Genomic DNA, 25,808 nt, shown 5'->3' with positions numbered 1-25,808 from the left:
AATACAGTGTCTTCCTTCAAGGAGTTTCCAGCCTAGTAGGGGAGTCCAACAAGACATAGCCACAAACATGCTGTGAAGGAAAAGAACAAGGTATTCCAGGAGCTTTCTCATTTAGATGGGGAGGCCAGGGAAGAGCTCTCTGAGAAAGCGGCATTTAATCTGTGACTTGAAGGATGAATGGAAGTTAGCCAGTTTGGGAGGCAGTAGGGGCATTTCAGGTGAAAGAGAACAGTACGTGCCAAGTCCGTGGGGTATGAAACAGCATGGCCCATGAGTGGAACTGAAGAAAGCTGTAGAACAGTGAACAAGTAAGCAAAAGGGCATGATGCAGGGCCTTGTAAGCCACGGGGTATTTGTGTTTTATCTAAAGTGCAATGGGAAGCCACTGAAGGCCATAGAGTAAATGTGGTGCTTGTGTTAGTACTACCAGATTTGTGGCAGACTCTGAGAAAGGCTGACTTTGGTTGTTTATTCATCCATATACACAATAAATGTTTAAAGAGCACCCACCATCCCTTTGCTAGAATTACAGGTTGACAGTGATAGAAGAGGCACGTCTAAGGTATAGATTTTCCTTGGAGACCTTCCTCCAGAAGAGATGAGACAGGTATAATCAATGAATCAAGATGCAATTTCCTCATTCCACAAACACATACTGTACACCTCTTCTATATCTGTGCCAGGTGCTGGCTGTTGCCCTTCACGGATCACACACATGGGCCACAGGAGAGGCACAAACACACAAAAGAATTTTGACTGGGTGAGAATCATTTTCAGCTGTGGTATCTGTGAGGCCTTTATAAAAACATCCATTTAGTCACTTGGTAAATCAGGAACTATCTAGTGGGCATCTGCTCTGCCCTAGGAACAGTGCAAGCTACTGAAATTAAGGACCTTAGAGTTCCATAACAGAGGTAGATGTGTGCCCCACAAATGCATTAAAATATTAGGTGCTCAAAATAGACCAGCATTGAAGGAGGGTAATTCAACAGAAAAAAATCTTCCCCAAAATGCACAGCTCCCACCTTTCTGAGTGGATGTAGCCATACCTCTCACCAGCTTAATTTTGAGCTGCTGCCTTCCTTCTTTGTCCTCCCATTTCCCCTTCCCACTCCAGCAGATTCCATTTCCTTTGTCTAGGCATCTGTTTAAAAAGCCCAAAGAATTCAGGATTTGAGCCTGGCTTCTTCATATGATACTGTATGATCTCAGACAATTATTTAACTTCCCTGAGTCTCAGTTTTGCCAATTGTACAATGAAGGGATGGGATCACATCTAAGGCTTGTGATTTACTCCAGCCAGGGTGATATCCACACTCCTGCACATTGCTCTGCAAGGCCTTCCTTTCTTTGCACCACTGCACGCACCCATCCTGGAGCCACCTGGCAAACATCAGGACTTGGTTCAAATATCTCCAGGCAAAGGAGATATTTGACAAAGGTCCGTCTAGTCAAAGCTATGGTTTTTCCAGTAGTCATGTATGGATGTGAGAGTCAGACTATAATGAAAGCTGAGCACCAACGAATTGATGCTTTTGAACTGTGGTGTTGGAGAAGACTCTTGAGAGTCCCTTGGACAGCAAGGAGATCCAACCAGTCCATCCTAAAGGAAATCAGTCCTGAATACTCATTGGAAGGACTGATGCTGAAGCTGAAACTCCAATACTTTGGCCACCTGATGCAAAGAGCTGACTCACTGGAAAAGACCCTGATGCTGGGAAAGATTGAAGGCAGTAGAAGAGGACAACAGAGGATGAGATGGTTGGATGGCATCATCATCAACTCGATGGACATGAGTTTGAGTAAACTCCCGGAGTTGATGATGGACAGGGAGGCCTGGCTTGCTGCAGTCTATGGGGTCGCAAAGAATCGGACAGGACTCAGGGAGTAAACTGACTGAACTGATGTTCGCATGTCTAGGGGCTTCCCAGGTGGCGCTGGAGGTAAAGAACCTTCCTGCCAATGCAGGAGACACGAGACGTGGGTTCGATCCCCTGGTCGGGAAGAGCCCCTGGAGGAGGGCATGGCCACAATTCTCGCATATCTAACCAGTTTGTAGGGATTAAAAACAATGTCAGGTGCGTCGCACCTAAGGATCGCTCAATAAGTAGAGACTGCACCACACCTCTCAGAACCCCTCAGCGTACTGAATTACTGAGTGCTTGGTGAAGCTCCCGCACTAGACTGCGCGCTGCCTGAGGGCTCAGGCAGCGCCTCGCCGCCGGCGCAACGGCGCAGCGCTGGTGGGCGCCGGGCCCCGAGGGACGCGGCTCCTATTCCCGGGGGGAAAGCCAAGCCGGGCGGACCCCATCTCCGGGAAGTGACGCCACCCAGCGAGCGGCACTGGAGCAGGGGCTGGGCCGGTAGGCGCACGCAGCATGGCGGAAGCGGAAGGGAGTTCTCCGCTCCTGTTGCCGCCGCCGCTGCCTCCCCCGCTCGGGATGGCGGAAGTGGAGGCGCCGACGGCGGCCGAGACGGACAAGAAGCAACTTAGCGGTGCTGGCAGCGGCGCCATGGACGTGGAGCGGAGCCGCTTCCCCTACTGCGTGGTGTGGACGCCCATCCCGGTGCTCACGTGAGTCTTCTCTGGCGTTCGGCCGGGACAGGGAGAGATGGGCCGGCGCGTTGTCCTCTGGCGGCCTCGGGCCAGCCTCCGGGCCCAAAGCGCAGCAAAGCCTTCCCGAGGGGCCGGGGTTCAACAGTACCCCGCCAGCCGCGTGTTGCCAGTGGTGCTGACGGATGGGACCGGCTCCTCGCCCTCGTTACACCTGGTCTGATCTGAGAGACAGTTGTTGACCGTGGAGAGGTTCAGAGGCTGGGAAGCTCAGGACCTGTGGGCGTACAGAAAAAGGGCCCCTTGACTTAGTGTGAGAGAGACATCTTCATTCATTCACTGGCTTATTCATTCATTAAACAGACGATTACTGGTCACTTCCTGTACGCAAGACATCCTGCTGGGTCTGGAGGCTCAGAATGGAAGTTTGGTTGGGACCACAGTGACTCCTGGGATGTCGTCATTGGAAGGGCCCCCAGAAATACGACCACACCATCTCTGTTGCAAAGCGTGTTTAGGTCCCAGGCAGTCTGCCCACCAGACCAAAGTTATTTCTATGGCATCAGATCAGCCTTTGTCAGAAAAGAAAGCAAGTGCTCCAGAAAGTGCTGGCGCCTTGTAGCAAGGAGCCGCAGGGTTAGGAAGGTAGGGAGCTGGTTTGCCCTGGTGCTTCAGCCCTGACAACTGATGATAACCATTACCCACCGTGCTGGACACTTGGCTAAGCTGTTTTACACTCATTTTCTCTGAATTTCACAGCCACTTTCTGAGGTAGGAATTATAGCCTCAGATGATGGATCTCTACCATTAAATGTCTAGATCAGGTTCACATGACAGTAAGCAAAACCATCCCAACACCATTTCCTGACTTGCTCTCTTTTGACCACATCCTGTTCCCTCTCACCTGATGGAATAGACTTATTTGTTCCCTGTATCAAAAACAGCCAGGTGAAAGAAAAAAAAAAAAAACAGCCAGGTGGTATGGAGAACGGATCATTTTTGTCCTTATATGTTTCTGATTCTAAAATGAGCTCTTTTTCTTAAGTCTTGCGTCATGTTAAAATACTTGCGTTGTTTCTGTTTCAAATGCTTTTGCATTTCTTTAAGAATATCCAAGTCTGAGTCCTTTTAAAAATAAAAATATTTAAGAAAGTGTTTTCATTGATTAATTCAATATTCCTTATAGCACACCTGCTCAGCGACTCCTGTGTGCCTAGAATAGTTCTAGGTGATAAGAATATATAGTGGTGAGTAAAGCAGGTATGATCCTCGCTCTCACAGTGTTAAATCATGGTGGGAGCAGATAGACAGTAAACAAGTGAATTATAAAAGAACTGATAGTGATTAGTGCTATGAAGAAAGTAAAATGTTAATGTGAGAATAAGTGGGAGGGAATGTATTAGTTTTGCTAAAAATTGTGTTGTTATCCTAAGATCTCTTTGGTTTTCCCCTGTTCTCAAAAACACATTTGCAGAGTCCTCTGCTCTTCAGAAAGCTGGTAGCAACGTTGAGTGGAAGCACCACAGTCCCCCGTCATCTGGGCCAGAAGCAGGGCACACTCTGTTTCTATGCAGACCTGTGTACAGGTGTTCATGAGATGAATCTGGTGCCCCTGTCAGAGGGCTCATGTTCCCATCAAAGGACTCGCCCTCCAGCAGAAGAGAGAGAGAGGTGAACCATTGTAGTGCATTATGGTGACTGCTGACCTCAAGTGCAGAGCTAGGAACAGATGGGGCACAAGGAACTGTCATTGATTTTGGAGGGGGAGGATCAGAGAGAAGGCAACTGAATCCAGAGATCTGTCTGTCCCCTCAGAACTGTTGATGATTCTGCGTGAAAAGCCTGATAACAGCTACTGCTACTACAAAAAACAGCAAAGAGTAGATGCTTACTCTGTTCTGGGCTCTGTTCTAAACATTTTATATTCACTGTCTCATACAGTCCTCACATCAACCTAAGGAAATAAAATAAATACTATCACTCCCATTTTATAGATGAGGAAACAAAGGCTTTGAAGCCAGCATAGGGCTTTTTCCACTGAAATACTCTACCTTACTAGGTAGAGGTCCAGGGTCAGTAACTCATTCATTCAATAAGCAGATCTTGAGGCCCTGTTACATACTAGGTCTGACTATACGGTAGTCCACAAAGCAGCTTTGGAGCTTGCCTTCATGGAGCTTCCAGACTGACAAAGACTTTGAGAGTTTCTTCTCTGGGGCTTCCCCAGGTGCAGGCGCTGCCATTGTCTCCAGTCTTTATTCTAACCTCCAGCACAGCCGTGGCACGTGGAGCACTGGTCAAAGCCATACATTTGCCCCAACCAGATGAAAGAAATTGAGGGGAAGAGGTGGAGAGGGATCTTGAGATTAGGGTCTGAGAGGTCTGAGTCCTTTCCCGTAATCCTGAGTGTCCATGCTGTGGCCACTATGAAACTTCAGCAACTTATACACCAGTCCAACCAGTCATATAGCAAGTATTTATTGTACACCTCATGATAACAACATTGAGCAACTCCCAAGTGCAAGGAAGTGTCAGGCATTTTGCAAGCATATCCTGTTTGATCCTCACAATTACGCCGCACTGAGGCACTATCATTAGCGTTCACCTCTCACTGAGAGATGGGAATGAGTGCCTGCCCAAAACACAGTCCAGACTCCACCCAGGTCTGACTTCAGAACCTGACTCCATTCTTAAATGCAGGACATTCACTCATTCAGCATTTAGTCAATGACTGTTTGGCTCCGGTCATGTGCCAGGCACTACCTGTGGGCTACTCTAATACCAGAGAGAGAATCCCTGCTCTCTTGGAGTCTACATGCTAGTGAGGAAAGACAGGGGCTTTCCAGGTGGCACTAGTGGTGAAGAACCTGCTTCCCATTGCAGAAGACATAGAGATGTGGGTTCGATCCCTGGGTCTGGAAGATCTCCTGGAGAAGGAGATAACCCACTCCATATTCTTCCCCGGAGAATCCCATGGACAGAGGAGCCTGGCAGGCTACAGTCCATAGGGTCGCAGACATGACTGTTAGACATGACTGAAGCAGCTTAGCATGCAGGCAAGGGGAAAGACAGTGACCATGTAAGTGAACAAGGTAATCTGAGATTGTAGTAGATACTATGAAGAAATTAAAGCAGAGTAATGGGATCTGGGGTGTCTGGGGTTGTGTGTGGCTACTTCAGAAGGCATCATCAAGGAAAACCTCCAAAGTTGATGGTTGAGCTGAGGCATCAATGATCAGAAGCAACCAGCTATTCGAAGCTCTAGAAGACAGTTTGGGATGAAAGCCAGAGTAAAAAGCAAAAAAAGCATTGAGGTGGGAGGACTTGGTGTGTTTGATGAACCAGAAGTGGGCAGTGTAGCTAGCGAAAAGAGTGAGGTGGCATCAGAGGATAAGCAAGATGAGACTGTTGGAAGGAGTTTGGAGTACATAAGTGTAACAGGAAGCCTTCAATGAATGTCAAAGCAAGGGAATGACGGAATCTGGATTACATTCTTAAAAGACCACTTGGGAATTCCCTGGTGCTCCAGTGGTTAGGATTTAGGCCTTTCACTGGGGGGGCCTGGGTTCAGTCTCGTCTGGGGACTAAGATCCCTCAAGCCATGTGACAGCAAAAAATTTAAAACAGACCACTCGGTCCCACCATCCTTTCAGGTCCTCAAGCTGCAGCCCAGAAGTGCTCTATTCTGTTGTCATGAAACCATCCAGTTTCCTTTGAAAGATCTTCTGAAGCCATCTGCTTCTCACCACCCCACCACCAGTACTCTGCTCAGGATCACTGTCACCTCTTGCCAGTATTCCAGAAGAGCCTCTGAACTCCTGTCCTCCCATTCTCCAAGCACATGCAGTGCTTTGCTGCCTTTGGAGTTCTGCTGTCTGCCTCTTGACATCTTGTCCTTTCACAGGTCTGGGTTAAAGGTCACCTCCTCTGTGACGTCCTAGCCCCACATAATTGTTTCCTGGGGTTGCATCTCTAGGTTTTGCCTCCACCTCTCCAGCAGGCAGTCTTAAAATCACACATGGCTGCTGGCCCTGTGAGGCCTTGTTTTTTTCCCCCTGTGAGTCCTTCTTAAACTGATCAGTCTCTCCACCACCTAGTTCCTGTGGAGCCATGGTTCTCAGACCCTAGACAGATCTGGAGTTCCTATGTGTTTTGCGTATAGGGGTCCTACTGCGATTTGGGTGTTTGTAAATGCCTGTGACTTTGAAAAGTTTGAACTCAATTCCTGTAATACACCTTGCTTTTGTCCGGATCTCTACCCTTGCACGTATTGTTTCTTCATCAGTTCCTCAGAGGAAGCGTCTGAACCTACCCCCCGCCCAACACACATACACACACACACACACACACACACACGCATATTGGTTTAAATGCTCCCCTCTACTTTAAAAAAAAAAAAAAACTTTTTATTGAGATATAAAATATAGCATAAAAGGTACAAATCTTAAGTGTATGAGTCAATGAACTCTGCGTATGTGTATGCTCACATCACCCAGGTCAAGAAAGGACATTTTTAGTATCCAAGGGAACTCCCTTGTGCGTGTCAGTTCTGCCACAGAAATAACCCATCTTCTCCCCCCAGCACAATAGATTAATTTTGCCTTTTCTTGAACTTTATATAAACAATACTATGCACGCATTTGTGTGTGCGATTTCATTTACTTTGCTTATGTCTGTGAAGATCTGTGTTGTATGTAACAGTTTATTCTTTCCTATTGTTACCTGCTATTCCACTGTGTGACTATACCCCAGTCTACATACCCACTTTATTATTGTTGGACATTTAGCTTGTTTCTAGTTTTTTTAATCAACTTTATTGTGGTATAATGCGCTTTTAAGTGTGCAGTTCAGTGAGTATTGACAAATGTTTTTTCTAGCTATGTGTCTTTCTTCTTTAAAAAATTTTTTTTCTTTTTCCTTTTTCCTGCTGTTTTTTAATAAAAGTGCTGTGAATGTTCTTGTCCACAGCTTTCGTGGACACTGGCACCAAAGGTTTGCTTTTGTGGGGTGTATACTCTGAAGTGGAGTTGCTGAGGTAGAGGGTATAGTGCCCGTTTGCGAAAGCTGTAGAAACGGCTTATATCCCAGCAGCAGTGAAGGAGCGTTCCCGTCGCTCCGCGTCCGCACCTCGCTCGGTGTTACTGTCCTTGGAGTTTAGTTGTGTTGCGGGCGCGCGGATTCCCCCTCTGTTACTCGTTTGCACTGGCCTCTCTTCCCTACTCCCCCGCCCCTCACACCACCCTCATGGGCACGTGTATTATACTCATCTGCTCTCAAGCCGGATGGAGTGTCCCCAGCTCTGCCTCACCAGCTGAAAGACTCCCCTGAGCTCTGCCCTTCCATGTCCTTTTCTCCCACAGGTGGTTTTTCCCGATCATCGGCCACATGGGCATCTGCACGTCCACAGGAGTCATTCGGGACTTTGCTGGCCCCTACTTTGTGTCGGTGAGTTCCCCATTCTGCCCCCTCTGGAGGGCTCTGAGGCTCCCGTAGAAGGCTGGCCTATGTTGCCAGCAGGCAGCCTTCCCATGTCCCTAGTATCCAGAGAGTACAGCTGCCCCATAGTCCTGGCCCTGGCCCTCTGCTCCCCACCAGTGTTTTGACCCCTTTTCCCCTTCTCTTGCCTCCAGGACAGGCCGGGAGGGCAGTGTGGCCAGAAGGAGTCTTAAGTAACTGACCCAGCTCTTGGCCCACCCCGGGGGTACCAAGACATGGGTAGGGGTTAGAGGCAAGAGTGGAGAGTCAGACCGTCCTGGAACTACAGCTCTGGACCTTCAGAAGGTGGGAGTCACAAGGTGGGGGCACATGGGAGGCTGACCTGGTTCCCTGGGTGTGGCCATGGAGAAGAAGGGGCAGGCCTTCTAGAATGAACCAACTGTGTTCTCAGGTCTGCTCCCCGGGGCTGGGCCCACGATAGGGGCAGTGGGCTTGCTCCAGATAAGCAGGCAGCATCCTGCCTATTTCAAGGTTGCAGCTTCCTCTCCATCAGAGGCTAGACGAACGTGACAGTACCAACCTGTCTGATTCATATTTATCATGATCTCTAAGCCCACAGAGGTCTTTCCTACCCCTTACTTTCAGTGTCGTACACGTTGATGAGAATTCATCTCTGACCAGCTCTGTGAGCAGATGCTAAACCCAGATTCTGTCCCTGTGTAACTCCTGCACTCCGCATCTTGTGCGGCAGGTCTAGGACTCGGCTATAACATCTCCCTCAAAGGAGGCCTCTTGAGACCCAACCTCTCTGTCCCCCGCAACCCACCCCACATCCTGCTCCGACTGCAGCCACACTGCCAGGCTCCATGTGGGCCACCACTGTCAGGTCAGGAGGTCAGAGGGTGTCCTCATTAACACTATCAAGGAAACCACCTCCCTGTGGGCACAGACCAGAGACTGACCAGAGAACCTGGAGAAAACCAGGCCCAGAGAGGGGGAGAGAATTACCTGGGCGCCACAGGGAGCGGCGGCCACGCCTGTACCCCGAGTGTCTGGCCTCTGGGCACAGGGCTCTGTGCACTCCTGTCGCATTGCCTTCTTCACACAGAAAAGCTGCTACAAGCACTTGAGATACCCCACCAGCCCGAGAGCAGGGCCCACGCCCCCCTCATGCCCACCCCACATACCTCCTTCTAAGTTGCGACACTTCCACCACCAACCCAGGTCTGTCTTTCTGGCCGGATGCAGGCTCCCCACTGACCTCTGCTCTTGTTCCCCAACAGGAAGACAACATGGCCTTTGGGAAGCCTGCCAAGTAAGTGACAAACATGCATGTGACTGGCCCTGGAGCCAGGTTCCTCTGCCTGGAGCAGCAGGCCAGGCCTTCTGGGGCACAGCAGGAGCCAGCAGCCTGAGGAGGGATTGAGGGGGGCGCAGCCAGGGTCCACCAGAGGGCCTGGCCTTGTGCCACACATTTCCTGCTCTGGTCCCTGGCCGGGTCCTTTACCCACAGGCCTTCTAGGCCTTGCCTCAGCCCTGCAAGGTCGTGTTCTCAACTGCGTCGGAAAGGTGAGGGAAAGAAGGAAAAGGTGAGAAATGGAAAGAAGGTGGCAGGACTGGAACTTGCACGCAGGTCTGTCTCCCTCCAAACCTGGACCCTTTCTCCTGCCCCTCAGGGAACAGACACACCATTTAAGGTGTAAGGGAGGCATTGTTTAGAACTCTGCTGGAAAGTTCTGGTTGGAGAGAACGAAAGCAAATTTAGGCCCTCCTGAAATATTGCTAGTTTGCATGGGGTTTCGGGACCTCAGTTTTTCTGTCCGGGGGCCTGTCTCTCTCGTGGCCTGGAGACAGCGCTTTAGTCATCGGTCTGCTCAGGAGAGCGTCAGGTGCCCTGTTGGCCGAGGCAGCGTCCACGAGGGTGGAGCCCTGGAGGAGGCACCGCGGCAGGCAGCCGGGAGTGGGGCTTCCAAGCCCTGCTGGCGTCCTCAGGGGCCTCTGGCCTGGGTGTCTGCTGCCAGCCCACTCTTCAGCAGGAGTTGGAAGGGCACCAGGCACCTGTTTCCAAGCAGGAACCACCGAGCAGCCCAAGTCCCCACAACACGTCCCCAGACGGCGGCGGTTTCTCTCCGGTCCTGTCTGTAGGCTCCTCTGTCAAGCCACTCCCCACACAGCAGCCAGAGGGCGCTCGAGCTCCCAGTGCCCCGACCTGAGAGACCCTGTGGGCTCACCCCCAGCTTGAAGGTCGTGAGCCTTCAGCTCCACCGGCTGTTCTCACCCTAGCCTCCCGAGTGAGGCGATGAGGGGAAAGACGGATAAACACCTCAGGAGGACATTCAGGTCCCCAGACATGGCGTCCAGCCTCCCTTACCCTGTTCCTCCAAACCCTCCAGCAGTGCCCAGTGTCTTCATTCCTGTACACGCCACGCAGCGTCATGCCCCTTCCTCCCTTCAGACTGTTCCCTCTGCCTGGAACGTCCACTCCCCACTCCGTGCCTGGATGCTGCCTCCTGTTTCACACCGGACTCAACTGTTACTGCTCCCCACCCCCCCCACCGCCCCCTCCTAGGGAAGCCTCTCACACCCCGACTGAGTGAGCCCATGTCCTCCGCAGGATCTGCGAGGCCGCGGCATGTCACACTGTTCAGCTGCCAGCTGCGTGGCTCTCTCCCTGGACCTGGCTCACCCCTGCAGCCTCCGTGCCCGCTCAGGGCCCCACACAGAGCAGGCGTCGGGGCACTCATGGAGCTGAGCCAGTGCCCAGAACGCCCTCTTTCCCCCTCTCAGGTACTGGAAGCTGGACCCCGCTCAGGTCTATGCCAGCGGGCCCAACGCGTGGGACACCGCTGTGCACGATGCCTCTGAGGAGTACAAGCACCGCATGGTAGGTGGGCCACCCCTGGGGGCGGGAAGCAGGGTGGGAGGGCGCCCCCCGCCCCTCACGCCCGCAGCCCGGCCTGACCCAGCCCTCCCTACATCTCCAGCACAATCTCTGCTGTGACAACTGCCACTCGCACGTGGCCTTGGCCCTGAACCTGATGCGCTACAACAACAGCACCAACTGGAACATGGTGACGCTCTGCTTCTTCTGCCTGCTCTACGGGAAGTACGTCAGGTGAGCCCCCCGGGGCTGCGCTTCCACAGATCCCAGCAGGGCCACGCATCCCAGCAGGGCAGCTTCTGGGGTCCTTCAGCCAGCAGGGCCAAGCGGGCGCTGATGGAAGCCGCGGAGGTTCTGAAACAACTAGCTGAGCTGGCCAAGAAGGCGTGCCTTCCAAGGCCGGCTCTGTCCCCTGCTCACGGTGAGATCTCTGGGAGTGGCCCTGGCCTCTCAAGCGGCACCTGCCCTTTGGTAAAACAGAGATAAAGATGCTGGCTCCTCAGGGACGCTGCACGTGCGCAGAGCCCTGTGCTCAGGTCAAGGTAACCAGGTGGACCCTCGAAGAGGGTGGATGACCCCACAGGGTCCCCTCCCAGCTTCCCTTGCCAGAGGCAGGGTTCTGGGCAGGTGGGCCCCCCGTGGTGGCCTGGGAAGCCCTTTGAGGCCACGGCCCCATGACTTGTGAGGTAGCACAGGCCGTAGTCACGATTCACAGGTTGAGGGAGCTCGGAGAGGTGGAGTGACCCACCCACGGGGCCCCACACACCTGGGCTAACCTGGCCTCCTCTCCAGGCTTCCCTTCAGCTGCGCTCATGGTTCAGAGCTTCTGAAAAGGAGGTTCTTTTCAGAAGAATCTTTTAGTTCAGAGGGTTTTAGAGGTCCCCCGGGAAGCCCTTAACTGCAGTCACACAGAGGCTGAGACAGAGCCTGGGTTGAACCTGGGACCCTGACTCCAGCCACAGCCCTGTGCTGACTCTCGCTAGCCCCTCCCCACCTCGTAGGCTGTCTGCACCACACAGACTACAGAATTCCTGGTTCTCTTGCCGGAGACCCCTCCCCAGACAGGAGCAATTGTGGACGGAGTCAGGAAGGCCCAGAGGGTGGGCCTGTCTTCCTGTGCCCACCCAGCAAGGTGTCCCATTGCCAGGCACCTGGAATGGCAGCCACCTGGGACAGGAGCTGGTGGGCCTCCGTAGTGGACCAGTCCCTCAGTTGACCGAGTTTGGGGCTGAGAGGGTGGGTCCGGGAGCTTCCTGAGGGGAGCAGCCCCGTCTGGGTGTGCAGGTGAACGGTGTTCTGAGCCTCACACCTACAGGCCCCTGCGGCCCACACACTTCTCTCTCTCCACCAGTGTCGGCGCCTTCGTGAAGACCTGGCTGCCTTTTGTCCTTCTCCTGGGCATCATCCTGACCGTCAGCTTGGTCTTCAACCTGCGGTGATGGCGCTCCATGGCCCTGGGCCCACCTGGCTCCTGAGAAGGCAGCCGCCACCCCCCTTTTCATCCCAGATTGTTTGTCCTCGCCCCGAAAGGCAGGGATGGGCCTGTTGGGTTTAACCCGAGGTCTGGGCTAGGCGGGATGGAGGGAAAGGCTGAGGTTGAGTTTGGGGCAGAGGCGTTTGCATTTTGTGCCTAACCAGTTGCTCAGAAGCTCCTGGACCCCTCCATCCCAGGCTTGTGACCCCCCCATCCTCGAGATACCCTTTGTTTATCTGTCAGAAAAGCCTTAGTTTCCCTCTGGAGCTGGGCTCCCTCTGCCTCAGCCCACTGACTGGCAGGGGAGAGAAGGGCATTTGGACCCACCAGCCAGGGCAGCCCTGGGGCCAGAGCTGGGCTTGAAGCCCATTCTCCTGCCAGGGCTCTGGTCCCGGGACGAGGGCACCCTGAGAAGTCTCCATGAGCTCGGCGCCCCGGGGCCTGCCTTCTCCAGTGGCCACTGGAATGGCCCAGCAGGACTGACGGCCCCCTCAGATGGTTGTCAGAAGCTGCACTCGAGGTGGTTTGGGCCCCACTGCGGGCAGCCTCCAGCCCATGCAGCACTCTCTTCCCACTCTCCCAGGGCCTGCAAGCCCCTGGGCGTATCTTCCCCTGCAGTTTGGGGCCTGGGCTCCCCCAACCAGGCTGGAGAAAGGAGTGATATATCCAGGGTGACCCCTGCAGATCAGAGCAGTGTCACAAAGCTTGGCCTCAGCCCCAGGTGTGGACTTCGCACTGGTGACTGGACAACCTCCAAGATGTTGCGGGGGTGGTTGGTGCAGCCAGCCCCATCAGAGGGCTGAAGGGGAGCTGTTTCTGCCCTCCTCCCACGGCTCCCCCTTCTCTCCAAGATGTGGACGGGCCCGTGTTGCCCCCCCTCACCTCTGCTCCACAGATTCCTTTGTGTGAGCCTCCCTGGACAGGACAATAAAGAGTTTTAACTCCAGACCAGGCCTTGTCCTTGTTTTCTCCCTTTGGTGGGCCCTGGGTTCACTGAAGATGTGAGTTCCCTTCAGCTCCTGTCTTCTGGGTGAACGTGGCTTCCTCTGTCCCCAGCAAGGGGTCTGGTTGCCGAGGACATGGCTGTCTGGAGCTTAGACTCAGCGTCCCTCGGGTATATTCCGCTCTGAGCCTGAGCTATGGAGGTTCCTCATCACGCCTCATCCACCGCCCCGAAGCTGTCTCCCTGAGGCAGGCAGATAGTGAAACCCCTCCCACATTCCCTTTTGGGAGGAACTTGGCAGTGGGATTGGGGGTCAGCGCAGGGCTGACCCCCCAGAGGCCAGGCCGCTGCCCTGCTCCGTGGCGTTTCTGCTCATTGTGACCTTCAGGACCCTGCAGTCTCACTCTGCATCCTGGCCTCCACCGACACAGGGTAGCGCCCACTCTCTACACCTGCCTGCTTATGGTCCTCTGCTGTCCACCTGTTAAAGTCATGCCCTTCCTTCCCAGCTTAAAAGCCACTTCCTTGGCAAAGTCTTTCCTAATCTTGTGCTATGCCAGGTGTCACTTTAGTTGAGCTAGCAAAAGATTTGGTCTCTGAATCCCGAAATCCCAAGGGTGGCCCTCCGGGCCCTGGATCAGGTGTCCGTCAGCTCACTCCAGACCCTACAGTGTTGCAGTTTGTAAGCCTGGGGGTTCACCAGGTTAGGGTAGTGCCACCTCCCCTCTTAAGAGCTATTCCATTTTCAAAAATCTGTTTTGCATATTGGGGTCCACCTAAGGTTTGGGGTTAAGTTCTGATACAGAGAACACAACAGCAGAATGGACAGGAAAGTTTTCGGGCCTGCTTTCACACAGCAGAATTTTAAATCAGCTGTGTGGTGATGGACCTAAATAGGTGTCATAAAATCACTAACGGTTACTAAGTGCTGATAAAGTATGTCATTTACCCTCACCTCAGCCCCATGAGGTACATGCTGTCATCTCCATCTGAAGATTAAAAAAAGAAGGGATTCCCTGGTGGTCCAGTGGTTAAGAATCTGCCTTGTAATGCAGGGGATGTGGGTTTGATCCCTGGTCTGGGAACTAAGATCTCATATGCTGCAGGGCAACTAAGCCCATGCGCTCTAGAGCCCATGCACCCCAAGGAACGATCCCATGTGCCCCGACTAAGACCCAAGGCAGCCAAAATAAAATTTATATATTTTTTAAAAAGCACAGAGAAGTGATGTGATCAGCTCAAGGTCACAGAGGTAGCGTGGAAACACGTTCAAAGGCAGCAACCGGGCTCCAGAGCCCCCCACTTGGAACCACCCTCCGAGGTGGCCCCGCTGGAGCACAGGAGGACAGGTGAGGAGGGGCTGTCCCTGACAAAAAGGGAGAATGGACTCTGGAGGCAAGAGAAAGGGACCTCCTTAAGACAGTTCTATGAGACGGCTGCCATTGTCCCTGTTTCATAAAGGGATAGAGAGACGCTTCCAGAGATTGTCATTGATTCAAGGCCACGGGAGCCATGCGGCAGAGCCAGAATTTTAACCGAGGTCCGGGGCCTCTTAGCCAGGAGTTGCCTGGAGACCAGCCGCAGTGCAGAGGCGCTGAGTGGCGGCGCGTAGGGAAAGAATTCTGCAGTTGAGCTGGGAGCACATGTGAACCAGGTGGGGGGCGGGGGGTTGTTGAAGGACAGGAAACAGTGCCTGTAGGTAGGGCTCTAAGCATGTGGGACCACTGAAAGCCAGGCAGGGGTCCTGAGGGTCAGGCCGAGGGGCCGGGCAGCCCAAAGGAGGATGGACTGTCTTGGGAGATGATAAGACGCGGCTGGGCAGGCTTGGAGCAGATTTGTTAAAAAGGTCAGAGGGCTCCCCTGGCTGTCTGCTGGCACCTTCCAAAGCTGAGGAATGACACATAAAAGGGCCCTCTGACAGCTGGGCAATAAAGGGCTAGGGGTAGCGCTGAGGGTGGAGGCCAGGAGGCAAGGGGGAGGAGGCTTCCAGAAGAGACTGGACAGGAACGGAAAGCTGGCCAGTGGGATGGCGGTGGAGGTGGGGGACAGATGGGAAAGGGGGCAGCCTGGGGAGTGGCAGCAAGCGTCAAGAGGCCTGGGGGCCAGGACAGGAGGGCTGGCCACACAAGTGGGAACTTGGAAACAGGTTAGAGGTGAGGAGGGTACAGAGGAGTTGGGGCTGAGAAGAAAGGAGAGTCACAGATGCTAGGACAGGAGATGAGAAAGAGGAAGAGGGTATAGAAGCCAGAATAGACAGCGAAGTTTGATGCCTTCCAGGGTGAGAGCTGCGGAGAAGGCAGTGGCACCCCACTCCAGTACTCTTGCCTGGAAAATCCCATGGGCAGAGGAGCCTGGTAGGCTGCAGTCCATGGGATCACGAAGAGTCAGACACGACTGAGCGACTTCACTTTCACTTTTCACTTTCATGCATTGGAGAAGGAAATGGCAATCCACTCCAGTGTTCTTGCCTGGAGAATCCCAGGGATGGGGGAGCCTGGTGGGCTGCCATCTATGGGGTCACACAGAGTCGGACACGACTGAAGCGACTTAGCAGCAGCAGCAGCAGCAGCAGGGTGAAAGCTGACAGGTGGGGTGTTAAAGAAGCATCCTTGGGTGGAGCCAGGACAGAATAATGGGCAAGGGTGAGGGTGCTGCTGACCACTCGCCTTCCCTTTGGGGAGACTTGGCAGAGGAGGCTGGCATCAAAGTGGTGGCTCCTGTATTGGACAGTCAATGGCTATCGCATCTACCCATGCATATACATGCTTATTAAGGGCCTGTAGGGATCTCATTGCACTCTAGTGAGACCCATCTGAGGAGGGATTATTATCCCCATTTAACAGGTAGGGGTAACAGCACTTCCTGGGAAGCATCTGTGGACACTGAGGGACAGCAGTTGTCAAAAGGGGCTTATGTTGGCCAGAGGACACCTGGTAATCGTGCCAACTGGTTCCAAGCACTTCCATCTCCCCTACAGGCTCTTCACACTCTGCAGCCCGTACTTTGCATAGGAGGAAATTGCAGCTCAGAGTGGCTGAGACCTTCTAAAGGTCACACAGCAGCCGAGCAGGAACTCTTTGGGGTTATCTGGCTGCCGTGTGCAATCCTTCCCCTGTTCTTGTTTTCAGGTTTTCTAACGTTGCTTTCAAAGCAAGTTTCTATCAGCTCCTTAGTGGGCGGGATGGGGCTGCAACCCATTCTGTGCAAGGGGCAGCCGAGGCTTTGGGGGTGAGAGCCAGCTCGGGTTACAGGAGTCACAGAGGAAGTCTGCCCAGGAGCTGGGGCCAAGCCCTGGGCCTCTCCCACTGACCAGCTCAGCTCTGGGTTTGCTGAAAGCCAAGGCTACACCCCTGGGGAGCCAGGAGTCCAGGCCCGGTTTTGCATAGGGCCCTGTGAGAAGGTGTTTCCTCCTCCTCCGTGGGGCAGCCGCTTTGCTGGGCTGCGGTTGAGTCAGCCTTAGGCCCTCACTGCTCTTCTCCTGGTCCCTGAACCTTGACTGCCAGGGAGCCGGGATTACCCCACAAAGGCGTCCCCTCCATTCTGGACCCCTACAGGTAATACATCTTGGGCCGGGGATCCCCTGCCTGTGCCCAGAGGGGCGTGCACTTCCACCTGGCATCCCGAGCACCCTCTAGGATCTCAGGGTGTAGGGGGGAGGTGGAACGCGTCTGGGACTGGAGCAACCAAACAGACAGACAGACGTTTAAGCTGACCAATGGGTGTGTCGCATGAGGGTCGGAACCATGGGGAGGGCTGGACGCTGGATTCTGCCTCTGGGACAAGAAGGGACTGCAGGGAGGGGGCGCTGCTTGGGACCCTGGGGTCAGAAGCCCACAGCCCAGCCCTCAACCTCAGGACCAGGGTAGAGTCAATTCTGCAGACCGTCGCTCCGCCTCCACGCTCATACACGCACACTGGGTAGCCCCCAGGGCACCAGGGTACACACTGCCACACACAGCCCCATCACACATACACACACAGGTGCACACCCCACCGCGCTGTCACCAGAAAGTCAGAATATACCACACAGATGACAGTCCCCTGTGCAGCAGCACACAGTGTCATGATGCCCAGAGACACACGCAGCTACAACACTCACACCCACAAAAGATACAGGCTCCCAGAGCCACGGTATGCAGACACCAGCCGAGAGCAGAGGTTCACAGCAGCACCAGGCAACACAGGGGCTCCCATGCCAGGCCCCAGCAGAGCCCCAAACCCTGCATCTGTACCACCCCAGACCTGCACATGGCAGATGTTCAGGAAATGCTGTTAGCGTGGGCACAGGCATTTCCACAGCGTCATGCAGGACACCTGATCGAGACTCTCACCCACCCTCCCCGGGAGGGTGGGGCAGGGGCTTGCTCGACAGGCTCGCTGACTCAGCTGGGAGGGCACAGATTCCAGGCAAAGCCAGGACCTGCCTACTGGGCGCCCTCTCCCTACCCTGGCCCTGCCTGGTGCCCCGGGAGGGAAGGGACTGGCAGGGCAGGGGGAGCAGAGAGACAACCCCGGCCCGTGGGCTCAGGCCCGGCCGCGGGCCCGTTGCCACGTCCACACGCCCCTCAGGGCTGCACAGGTGTTTTCCTTCCGGAGTCACCGTGGTACCCGTGCTGCTTTGCAGCACTCGGCTTCCACGGCCAGGACCCCAGCCAGATCCAGGCCAGGGCGCGGGGATCCCAAGCAGTCAGAGTAGAGGGGTCCGGAGCCTCTGGCTCAGGGTGCAGGGCTGGCAGCAGGGGCATCCCTGGGCTGGAGGCCGCAGAGGGAGTGGGTGCTGCGGTTACCTCCGGGGAGGAAGTTGGGCTGTGGGCTGGGGAGGAGGTTGCCTCAGACAGGAAGGCCCACTGGGCCAGGACAGGGTGGGGGTGAAGAGTGGAGGGGAGGGACCCAGGTAGGGGGATTCCCAGGGCAGGGGGCCAAGCAGATATGTGTGTGAGCCTGTATTTCCCAAACCAGATATGTGTCTGGCTGCATGTGTGTGTATTCCCCATGTGTGTGCAGCTGCATTTCTGCATTTAACTAGTCAAACATTTACCGACTATCTGTCGTGTGCACAATTCTGGCTTTAGGGGTGAGGCCCTGGTCTCTCTAGCTTCAAGGTCACAATCCAGTTTCAGGGGTGCAGTATGTGTGTGCAAAAGTCTGTGTGATTTGTAAGTATCTAGGGACATGCCTTTGTCCCCGGACTTATCCTTGTGCAGGTGAAGCCATCTGTGGTCCTTGTCGCCCTTGTGTGCTCATGCCTGTGTGCAGGTGTGTCAGGATGTGTGAGGCACAGCTCTTGGTCTGCACATTGATCTGGGTCTATGACTGCCTAGGGCCCTTTATGTGGGACCAAGTATCATGTGTTTTTATACAAGGGTCAGTGTGCATGTGTGACCACGTATACTTCCCACTGGGGGTAAGTGTATCTACATGTATCAGTGTGTACACATGTCTCTGTCCATGTCTTGGAGTATGTCCTTGAGTGTGTTCATGGGTCTCTGTAAGCGTGTGTCCATGAATGCCTGTCATGCCGCCTTGATCTCAGCCTTCCTGGGCTTGTACCCTTCCCACCACAGGGGTGTATATTTGGGCAGAAAAGGGCAGCTGGCTCCAGGATGTGCCCTGTACAGGGACAAGGCCTGACCTGACCCTTGGTCTGCCCCCAGGGAGCCTCGTGTGCCCAGCCTGGGCGCTGCCCCGGCTGATGCCCCAGAGGCGCCACCCAGCTCCAGAGGAGCTCTGGTCCCTGCCTGGCCTCCTCATGGCACGTGAGCCAGAGCCCGAGGCTGAGGGACTCCTGGATCTCAGCTTCCTGACAGAGGAGGAGCAGGAGGCCATTGCCGAGGTCCTGAAGCGAGATGCCCGCCTGCGCCAGCTGGAGGAGGGACGGATCAGGTAAGGCAGAACAAGGGGAGCCCTGGAGGAAGGGGCCTCCGGCCTTGGGGGGCTCAGGCGGCCCCCACCCCGTCCCTTCAAGGTGCAGCCTGTTGGATATCTTGGTAGGCCTTGCTTTCGCCCCCTGGTCTACTTGGCCCTTGGCCCGCTCAGCTCATCACCTCTCCCAGCGTGGCTGCACCCGCTCCCTTGCTAGCCTCTCTGCCTGCACTCTCGCTCTTTCGGACCCACCCGCCATGCTGCAGCCAGAACTCTCCAGATCTATTCTTGGTATCCACTCGGGAAACCTCACATGGTTCCTCGGCATCCCGTCAGGGACAAGCTCCGCACTGTGGTCCACAGGCCTCCCTGGTTGGTCTCTGTCAGCCTCTCCCATCTCACCTTCCACCAGTAAACCCCCGACACACGCACTCAGAGTGTAGCACTGCAGCCACTCAGTTGCTCCACAGTCCCAGACACACCCTTCACTTCTGTGCCATTCCTCGTGCCTGGAAAAAACAGTGAAGACAAGCACTATCAGTAGTGTTTGGGGACACACAGACACCTCCTAGCTTGAAACTTGGACCTCCCCAGCACCGCTCTCCTCATCTGTAAAATGGGGTTAAGGAGCCTACTTTATAGAGTTAGGAAGGGTTATACACAGTCATTTAGTAAAGAATAAATATTTTCCTTCTCTAACTGGAGAACTGAATTTGTCCTGGATGAAAAATTCAAATGTCACCTCCTCTGTGAAGCTCTCCAGGATTCTCAAAGGCAAAGCTGATCCTCTTACATATATATGACTCCTACCTCATGGTAGTGTCCTGGTTTATTCCAGACTCAGTCCCCCATGAACCTGAGCACCTCCAAAGCAGGGATCAAGTCTGATTTACTGTTATATCCCTGGCCCCAGGTACAGGGCATGGCACACAGAGTGGGTGGCGAGAATATTTGATTGCATAAGCGGTGACCGCCATGTTCTCCCTCATCTTCCAGCAAGCTCCGGGCATCACTGGCAGACCCTGGGCAGCTGAAGATCCTAACTGGGGACTGGTTCCAGGAAGCACGCTCCCAGCGGCACCACCATGCCCACTTTGGCTCTGACCTGGTCCGAGCTTCTATCCGCAGAAAGAAGGGCTGCAGGGGTGAGAGGAGCTCCCCAGAGGAGGCAGGCCTTGTGCAGCCCAGGTCACTGGGTATGTGCGGACAAGGAGAGGGGGCCCCTGGTACTATGTGACTCTAGGTGGGCACCACCCCTCCATGGGCTCTGGGGAGTGGGTGGGTATCTCCAAGGACCAGACATCCTGGGAGCAGGGGTTCACAGAACGTCTCACCTGGGTGCAGGAGACCAGGCTGGAGGCAGCGAGGGGGAGGCCGAGGCTTCAGGGAAAGAAACTGAAGAGGCCCTGGAGCCCAGGTGAGGAGGCGTGGCGGGCAGTGGCGGGTGCCTCCCAGTCGGCCCATCCCTGACTACACCTCTCCCTCCTCCCAGGCTCTCTGTAGACGAGGGCCCCCAAGAGAGGTTCAGCGAGGCTGAGGTGAGCAATGAGTGACTCAACGGGCTAACGAGTGCGTGTACAGAGTCTCTGGAGAGGAGGTGGAGTGTACTAGGGAAAGAACCCAGCCTGTGAACTAATTGGGAGACCCTGGGCTAGGCCTCTGTCCTCCTCCTCTATCACATGGGGCTGTGGGCCCAGCCTCTAAGGGAAACCAAATTGGCTACTAGGGTTGGGGTGGGGGACAGAGCTGGGTAAGGTCCAAGACTCAGATACCACCAGTGGGGACCCTGGGAGTCAGGCAGGGCAGGCCCTGAGATGTGAAGGGGTGTGAAGTAAAAGGGCCAGACTGGTCCTGCAGCTGGTTGCTGGCTCGGCCCTGAAGGCGGTGCAAAATCTGGAGCTGAAGCCTCTGACCCCATCATAACCTCTGACCCCTTCACCACCAGTCCCCACTGTGACTTCTACCCCTTGCTTCTTTCAGGGACTGGATGTCCCCTCACCATGTGTCTCCATAAAGCCTTCAGAGCAGGAGGAGGAGCCCCAAGCCCAAGAAGATGAGCGGGAAGGTGGGTGTTCAGAGCACTGGGACGCTGGGGGATCAGAGACAGCTCTGTGTGTGCTGTGCTTAGTCGCCCAGTCGTGTCCAACTCTTGTGACCCCATGGACAGGCTCTTCTGTCCATGGGAATTCTCCAGGCAAGAATCCTGGAGTGGGTTGCCATGCCCTCCTCCAGGGGATCTTCCCAACCCAAGGATCAAACCCTGGTCTCCCGCATTGCCGGTGGGTTGTTTACCATCTGATCTTCCCTGGTGGCTCAGACGGTAAAGAGTTTGCCTGCAATGCAAGAAACATGGGTTCCATCCCTGGGTCAGGAAGATTCCCCTGGAGAACAAAATGGTAACCCACTCCAATATTCTTGCCTGGAAAACCCATGGACAGGGGAGTCTGGCAGGCTACAGTCCAGGGAAGCCCAGAGATAGCTCTAAGTGACCCCCAAACACCTGCTTTCACCTTTCTCCTTCTGTTTTGGGGGCGGGGAGGCGTGGTCTCCACGGGCGACCGCAGGGCAGCCCTGGGCCTGAACCTAGCTGGTAAACCAGTCCCTCCAAATTTGCTCAGGGGCGGGCTGGCGGGCGGGCAGGGGAGGGGCTCGCTGAGCAGCTTGTGCCCCTCCCAGCCCCTGGCCTGAGGCACCCTCCGGTCGTCGCCGGCGAGGAGGCGGACCCGGAGATGCAGCCGCCGTCGATGGGAGAGGTGGAGCCGCAGACCCCGCCTGCCCAGGTAGGCGGGAGCGGCCCGCGGCTGCTCTCAAGACCCGGAGCGGATTTCGGGTGGGGAGCGCCTCTGCCCGAGGCTGCGAGCTGTGCGGGACCAGGAAAAGCCGCGGGAGGGGCGAGGGGTACGGGGACGCCCCGGTCACTTAGTCACTTACTCCCCTCCTGAGACCCAGGCGGCGTCTGAGATGCTGGAGAATGGGGAGGAGACCCCGGGGCCCGACCCCTCGTTCGACCGCATGCTCAGCAGCAGCTCTTCCATGTCCAGCCTCAACTCCTCCACGGTGAGGGGGTGAGGGAAAGGATCTGGGGGTGGGGGTGGGGACACCTCCTTTCCCCGCATCCCAACACACAACCCCTGCATAATCCCTCCCTCGACCTCACTGCCCCACCCCCGCCACTCCCACGATCTGAACCTTCAGGGCTCCGCTTCCCCAGCCCCGACGTGAGCCCCGGTCCCCCGCTCTGACCTCCCACCCTCCGTCCGCAGCTGAGCGGCAGCCAGATGAGCCTGTCCGGGGAGCCGGAGGCGGGCGCGGTGCAGGTGCGCGGCTCCGTGCACTTCGCTCTGCGCTACGAGCCGGGAGCCGCCGAGCTGCGCGTGCACGTGATCCAGTGCCAGGGCCTGGCCGCCGCACGGCGCCGCCGCTCCGACCCGTGAGTGCCGGACCCCGCGAGGCTGGGGCGCTAAGGGGGCCGCGCTCTCCGCCCAAACCCGTCGCTTTTCTTGACCTCAGTTTCCTCATCTGCAAAATGGGAATAACCTTGGGAGACGCAGGAGTTGAATGACTTAACTCCTATAAAGCGCAGCACGAGGCCTGCCACGCGTTCCAGGCTGTGGCTGGAGCAGGTGCTGGAAGGGGCTGGAAGGGTAAAGGGCCCCCTCCCTTTTACCTCCGTTCCTCACCTCCCCCTCTCCAGCTACGTCAAAAGCTACCTCCTCCCGGATAAGCAGAGCAAGCGCAAGACAACAGTGAAGAAAAGGAATCTGAACCCCGTCTTCAACGAGATTCTCCGGGTGAGGCTTCGACGGCGGGGCGGGCCCCATTAATGAACCGAACCCCCGCCCCTTCCTGCGGGGGTAGGGCGGCGGGGGCAGACATGGTACTGTCACTCCTGGTCGCTCCAATCCTCCATTCTGCGGGAGGAACGGCTAGGAGGCGCTCGCGTTAACTCACCCTCCGGCATGTCGGTCTAGAGGCGGGCCCGGCGCTAGTCCAGACCCCCATTTACACCGTCTGGGGCTCCCCGGGATTCCTTCCAGCAAGGAGCGTGGTAGGATAAGCCCCAGCGAAAACTCCAACAGCACCGGCCTCGACGCTGCTCCATTTAAGTGCACCGCTTTCCCTTATAGCTCAGTTGGTAAATCATCTGCCTGCAGTGCAGGAGACCCGGGTTCGATTCCGGGGTCAGGAAGATCCCCTGGAGAAGGAAATGGCAATCCACTCCAGTATTCTTGCCTGGAGAATCCCATGGGCAGAGGAGGCTGGCAGGCACAGTTCATGGGATCGCAAGAGTCGGACACGATTGAGCGACTTCATTTTCTTTCCCGTCCCCAGTACTCTGTCCCGCAGACGGAGCTCCGGGGCCGCGTGTTGAGCCTGTCCGTGTGGCACCACGAAAGCCTGGGTCGCAACATCTTTCTGGGCGAAGTCGAAGTGCCCCTGGACACGTGGGACTGGGACTCCGAGCCCACCTGGCTCCCCCTGCAGCCCCGAGTGAGCAGCTGGCCCGCGTGGGGAGACCCCGGCCCAGATCTCCCGCCTTTATCCCACCGGGCTTTCCCCCAGTCCCCTTCACCCTCGAAACCTTAAGGCCCCATGCAGAGGTCTGGTCTCCGACGGCTGGTGCCTGGGTGGCTCTCGGATTCCCTAGGCGGTTCTCTCGGAGCCCCGCCCCGAGACCCCGCCCCATAGACACGCCCCACCAATGTGCCGGGACTCCGCCCCCCCCACCCCCGTCTGTCCCTAGGTCCTGGTCCCCAGCCCCTGACAAGCCCGCCTCTCGCAGGTCCCGCCCTCTCCCGACGACCTTCCCAGCCGCGGGCTGCTCTCTCTGTCCCTCAAGTACGTCCCCGCTGGCTCCGAGGGTGAGTGACCGCCCCCGAGGGGCCAAGCCAGATGGGCCTTGAGAGGCGGGGAACCCGGGTCCCGCAAGGGTGAGGGGACGCTGTCCCCGGGGCAGGGCCTGAGCAGAGTCTCTCCACAGGCCCGGGACTGCCCCCGAGCGGGGAGCTGCACTTCTGGGTGAAGGAGATTCAGGATCTCATCCCTTTGCGGTCAGGGTCCCCGGATACTTTCGTACAATGGTGAGGGGCATAGCCACGGCCCAGCTTCCCTTCCTTTCTTCTGCAATGGAGCGCCCCCCCCCCACCCCCGCCTTCAACATGCACCCACTCTTGATTGCCCCTGCCTGGGCTTTGACCACTGAGCAGAGGTGGAGGGAACTGCTTGCGCAAACGCCTGGAGTCAGGAGAGGGAGGACTCCCTCCAGCAGCTGCATTCCAGTGACTGGCACCGATAGGACTTGTTGGAGAGCTGAGACTGAGACCTGGCAGGTCTCGGGGCACCTATGGAGGACCTGGAAATCCAGGTTGTGGGACTTGGTCCTTGCAGTTAAGTGGTTTTCAAAGTAAGCACCAGAGGAATTCTAGGGGTGCCTGCATCTGCTGCCCCACCCTCAGAGAGTAAAACAGAGGCAGGCCCCAGTGAGGTTCTGAGCTCCCAGCCCTGATTCAACCAGAGGCTTTGGTTTCCCTTTAGGTTTTGTGCTTCTGAGTAATATTTTGTTTTGCAGAAAGAGCTCCAAGTGCCTGCTTTAGAAAAGTTTGGAAATCACTTCTGGGTGGTCTTGAAGGTGACTGAGCTGAGGAGCAGCAGACAGGCATTTCAGGGACATTACTCTGGGGTCCTGTGGATAGGAGTTGTAATTTTTAAAGGCAGGAGATCGAAGTAAAGGTCCCAGCAAGGGTTTGAGGCCGGTTCTCAGGCAGGAACCCGAGGATGTGGACATTGCGAGGGAATGTGGGTAGGACTCAGTGACTAGTGGTGCTGGGAAGTGTGAGGGGGTGGCCGCTTGACGTCAACCCAACTCCCCCACAGCTCGGTGCTGCCTGATGACAGCCGGGCCAGCCGCCAGAAGACAAGGGTGGTGCGACGCAGCCTCAACCCCATGTTCAATCACACCATGGTCTATGATGGCTTCGGGCCTGCTGACCTGCACCAGGCTTGTGCGGAGCTCTCCCTCTGGGACCATGGGGCCCTGGGCAGCCGCCAGCTGGGGGGCACACGCCTCAGCCTGGGCACCGGTGAGTGGGGCAGAGCCCTGAGGGGACCTGATGCCAAGAGGCAGGGGCTCCTGCCCCAGCGTGTGGCCTTGGGCAGGTCTCTGTCTTTTCCTGAGCTTGGTGTCCACTAAGAACGGGGGGTGGGGGGGTGGGTGACGGTGCATGACCAGGGACCAGGCAGTGTTCCTCGGGATCTGGGGTGTCCAATGTGACCATGCCTTCTACCCCTTTCCCCCGCCCACTGCATCCAGGCAGCAGCTACGGGCTCCAGGTGCCCTGGATGGACTCCACATGTGAGGAGAGGCAGCTGTGGCAAACCCTCCTGGAGCGGCCATGTGAGTGGGTGGATGGCCTTCTGCCCCTCAGAACCAACCTGGCCCCCAGGACATAGCTGCCCTACATGCTCTACAAAACCCCTGTTTCGGGATCCCCATCTCAGGGCCTGCCCTTGCCTAAAAAATAAAGTTTATTCTGAGGGCAACAAGGGGCTGATGTCTGCCTGGGATGGGGGAGGGGGTTGGTGGTGAAAGTGAAGGGGAGGGGGCCAGAGGAAGGAATTTTAGACTCAAGACATAAAGACCTCAGGGAGCTGGTCCTAG

The 25,808-nt window shown here is 56.0% G+C and overlaps 2 protein-coding genes across 5 annotated transcripts; both read left to right on the top strand.

Moving 5' to 3' along the window:
- The first annotated feature begins 2,153 nt into the window (after positions 1-2,153).
- On the top strand, positions 2,154-13,291 carry TMEM222 (transmembrane protein 222). The gene is made up of 6 exons (XM_069574897.1): positions 2,154-2,575; positions 7,915-7,999; positions 9,274-9,305; positions 10,778-10,874; positions 10,975-11,105; positions 12,223-13,291. Exons 1-6 carry the CDS (start codon positions 2,379-2,381, stop codon positions 12,308-12,310), a joined length of 630 nt encoding a protein of 209 aa, XP_069430998.1. The 5' UTR covers positions 2,154-2,378; the 3' UTR covers positions 12,311-13,291.
- Positions 13,292-16,525: 3,234 nt separating this feature from the next.
- SYTL1 (synaptotagmin like 1) lies at positions 16,526-25,693 on the top strand. Of its 4 annotated transcripts, none has more exons than XM_069574893.1 (15): positions 16,526-16,842; positions 18,943-19,171; positions 20,147-20,346; positions 20,495-20,567; positions 20,643-20,688; positions 21,131-21,215; positions 21,827-21,930; positions 22,094-22,207; positions 22,414-22,580; positions 22,845-22,941; positions 23,483-23,641; positions 23,934-24,012; positions 24,132-24,231; positions 25,025-25,230; positions 25,461-25,693. In XM_069574893.1, exons 2-15 carry the CDS (start codon positions 18,981-18,983, stop codon positions 25,598-25,600), a joined length of 1,761 nt encoding a protein of 586 aa, XP_069430994.1. In that variant the 5' UTR covers positions 16,526-16,842; positions 18,943-18,980; the 3' UTR covers positions 25,601-25,693. The 4 variants fall into 4 exon arrangements, with proteins under 4 accessions (XP_069430994.1, XP_069430996.1, XP_069430995.1 ...); XM_069574895.1 differs by having other exon boundaries at positions 16,574-16,842; positions 20,147-20,295; XM_069574894.1 differs by having other exon boundaries at positions 16,681-16,842; positions 22,100-22,207.
- The last annotated feature ends 115 nt before the right edge of the window (positions 25,694-25,808 follow it).

This window comes from Ovis canadensis, chromosome 2 (genome assembly GCF_042477335.2).
Source record: "Ovis canadensis isolate MfBH-ARS-UI-01 breed Bighorn chromosome 2, ARS-UI_OviCan_v2, whole genome shotgun sequence".
Lineage (NCBI taxonomy): Eukaryota > Metazoa > Chordata > Mammalia > Artiodactyla > Bovidae > Ovis > Ovis canadensis.
This window is presented reverse-complemented; position numbering and strand designations above follow the sequence as displayed.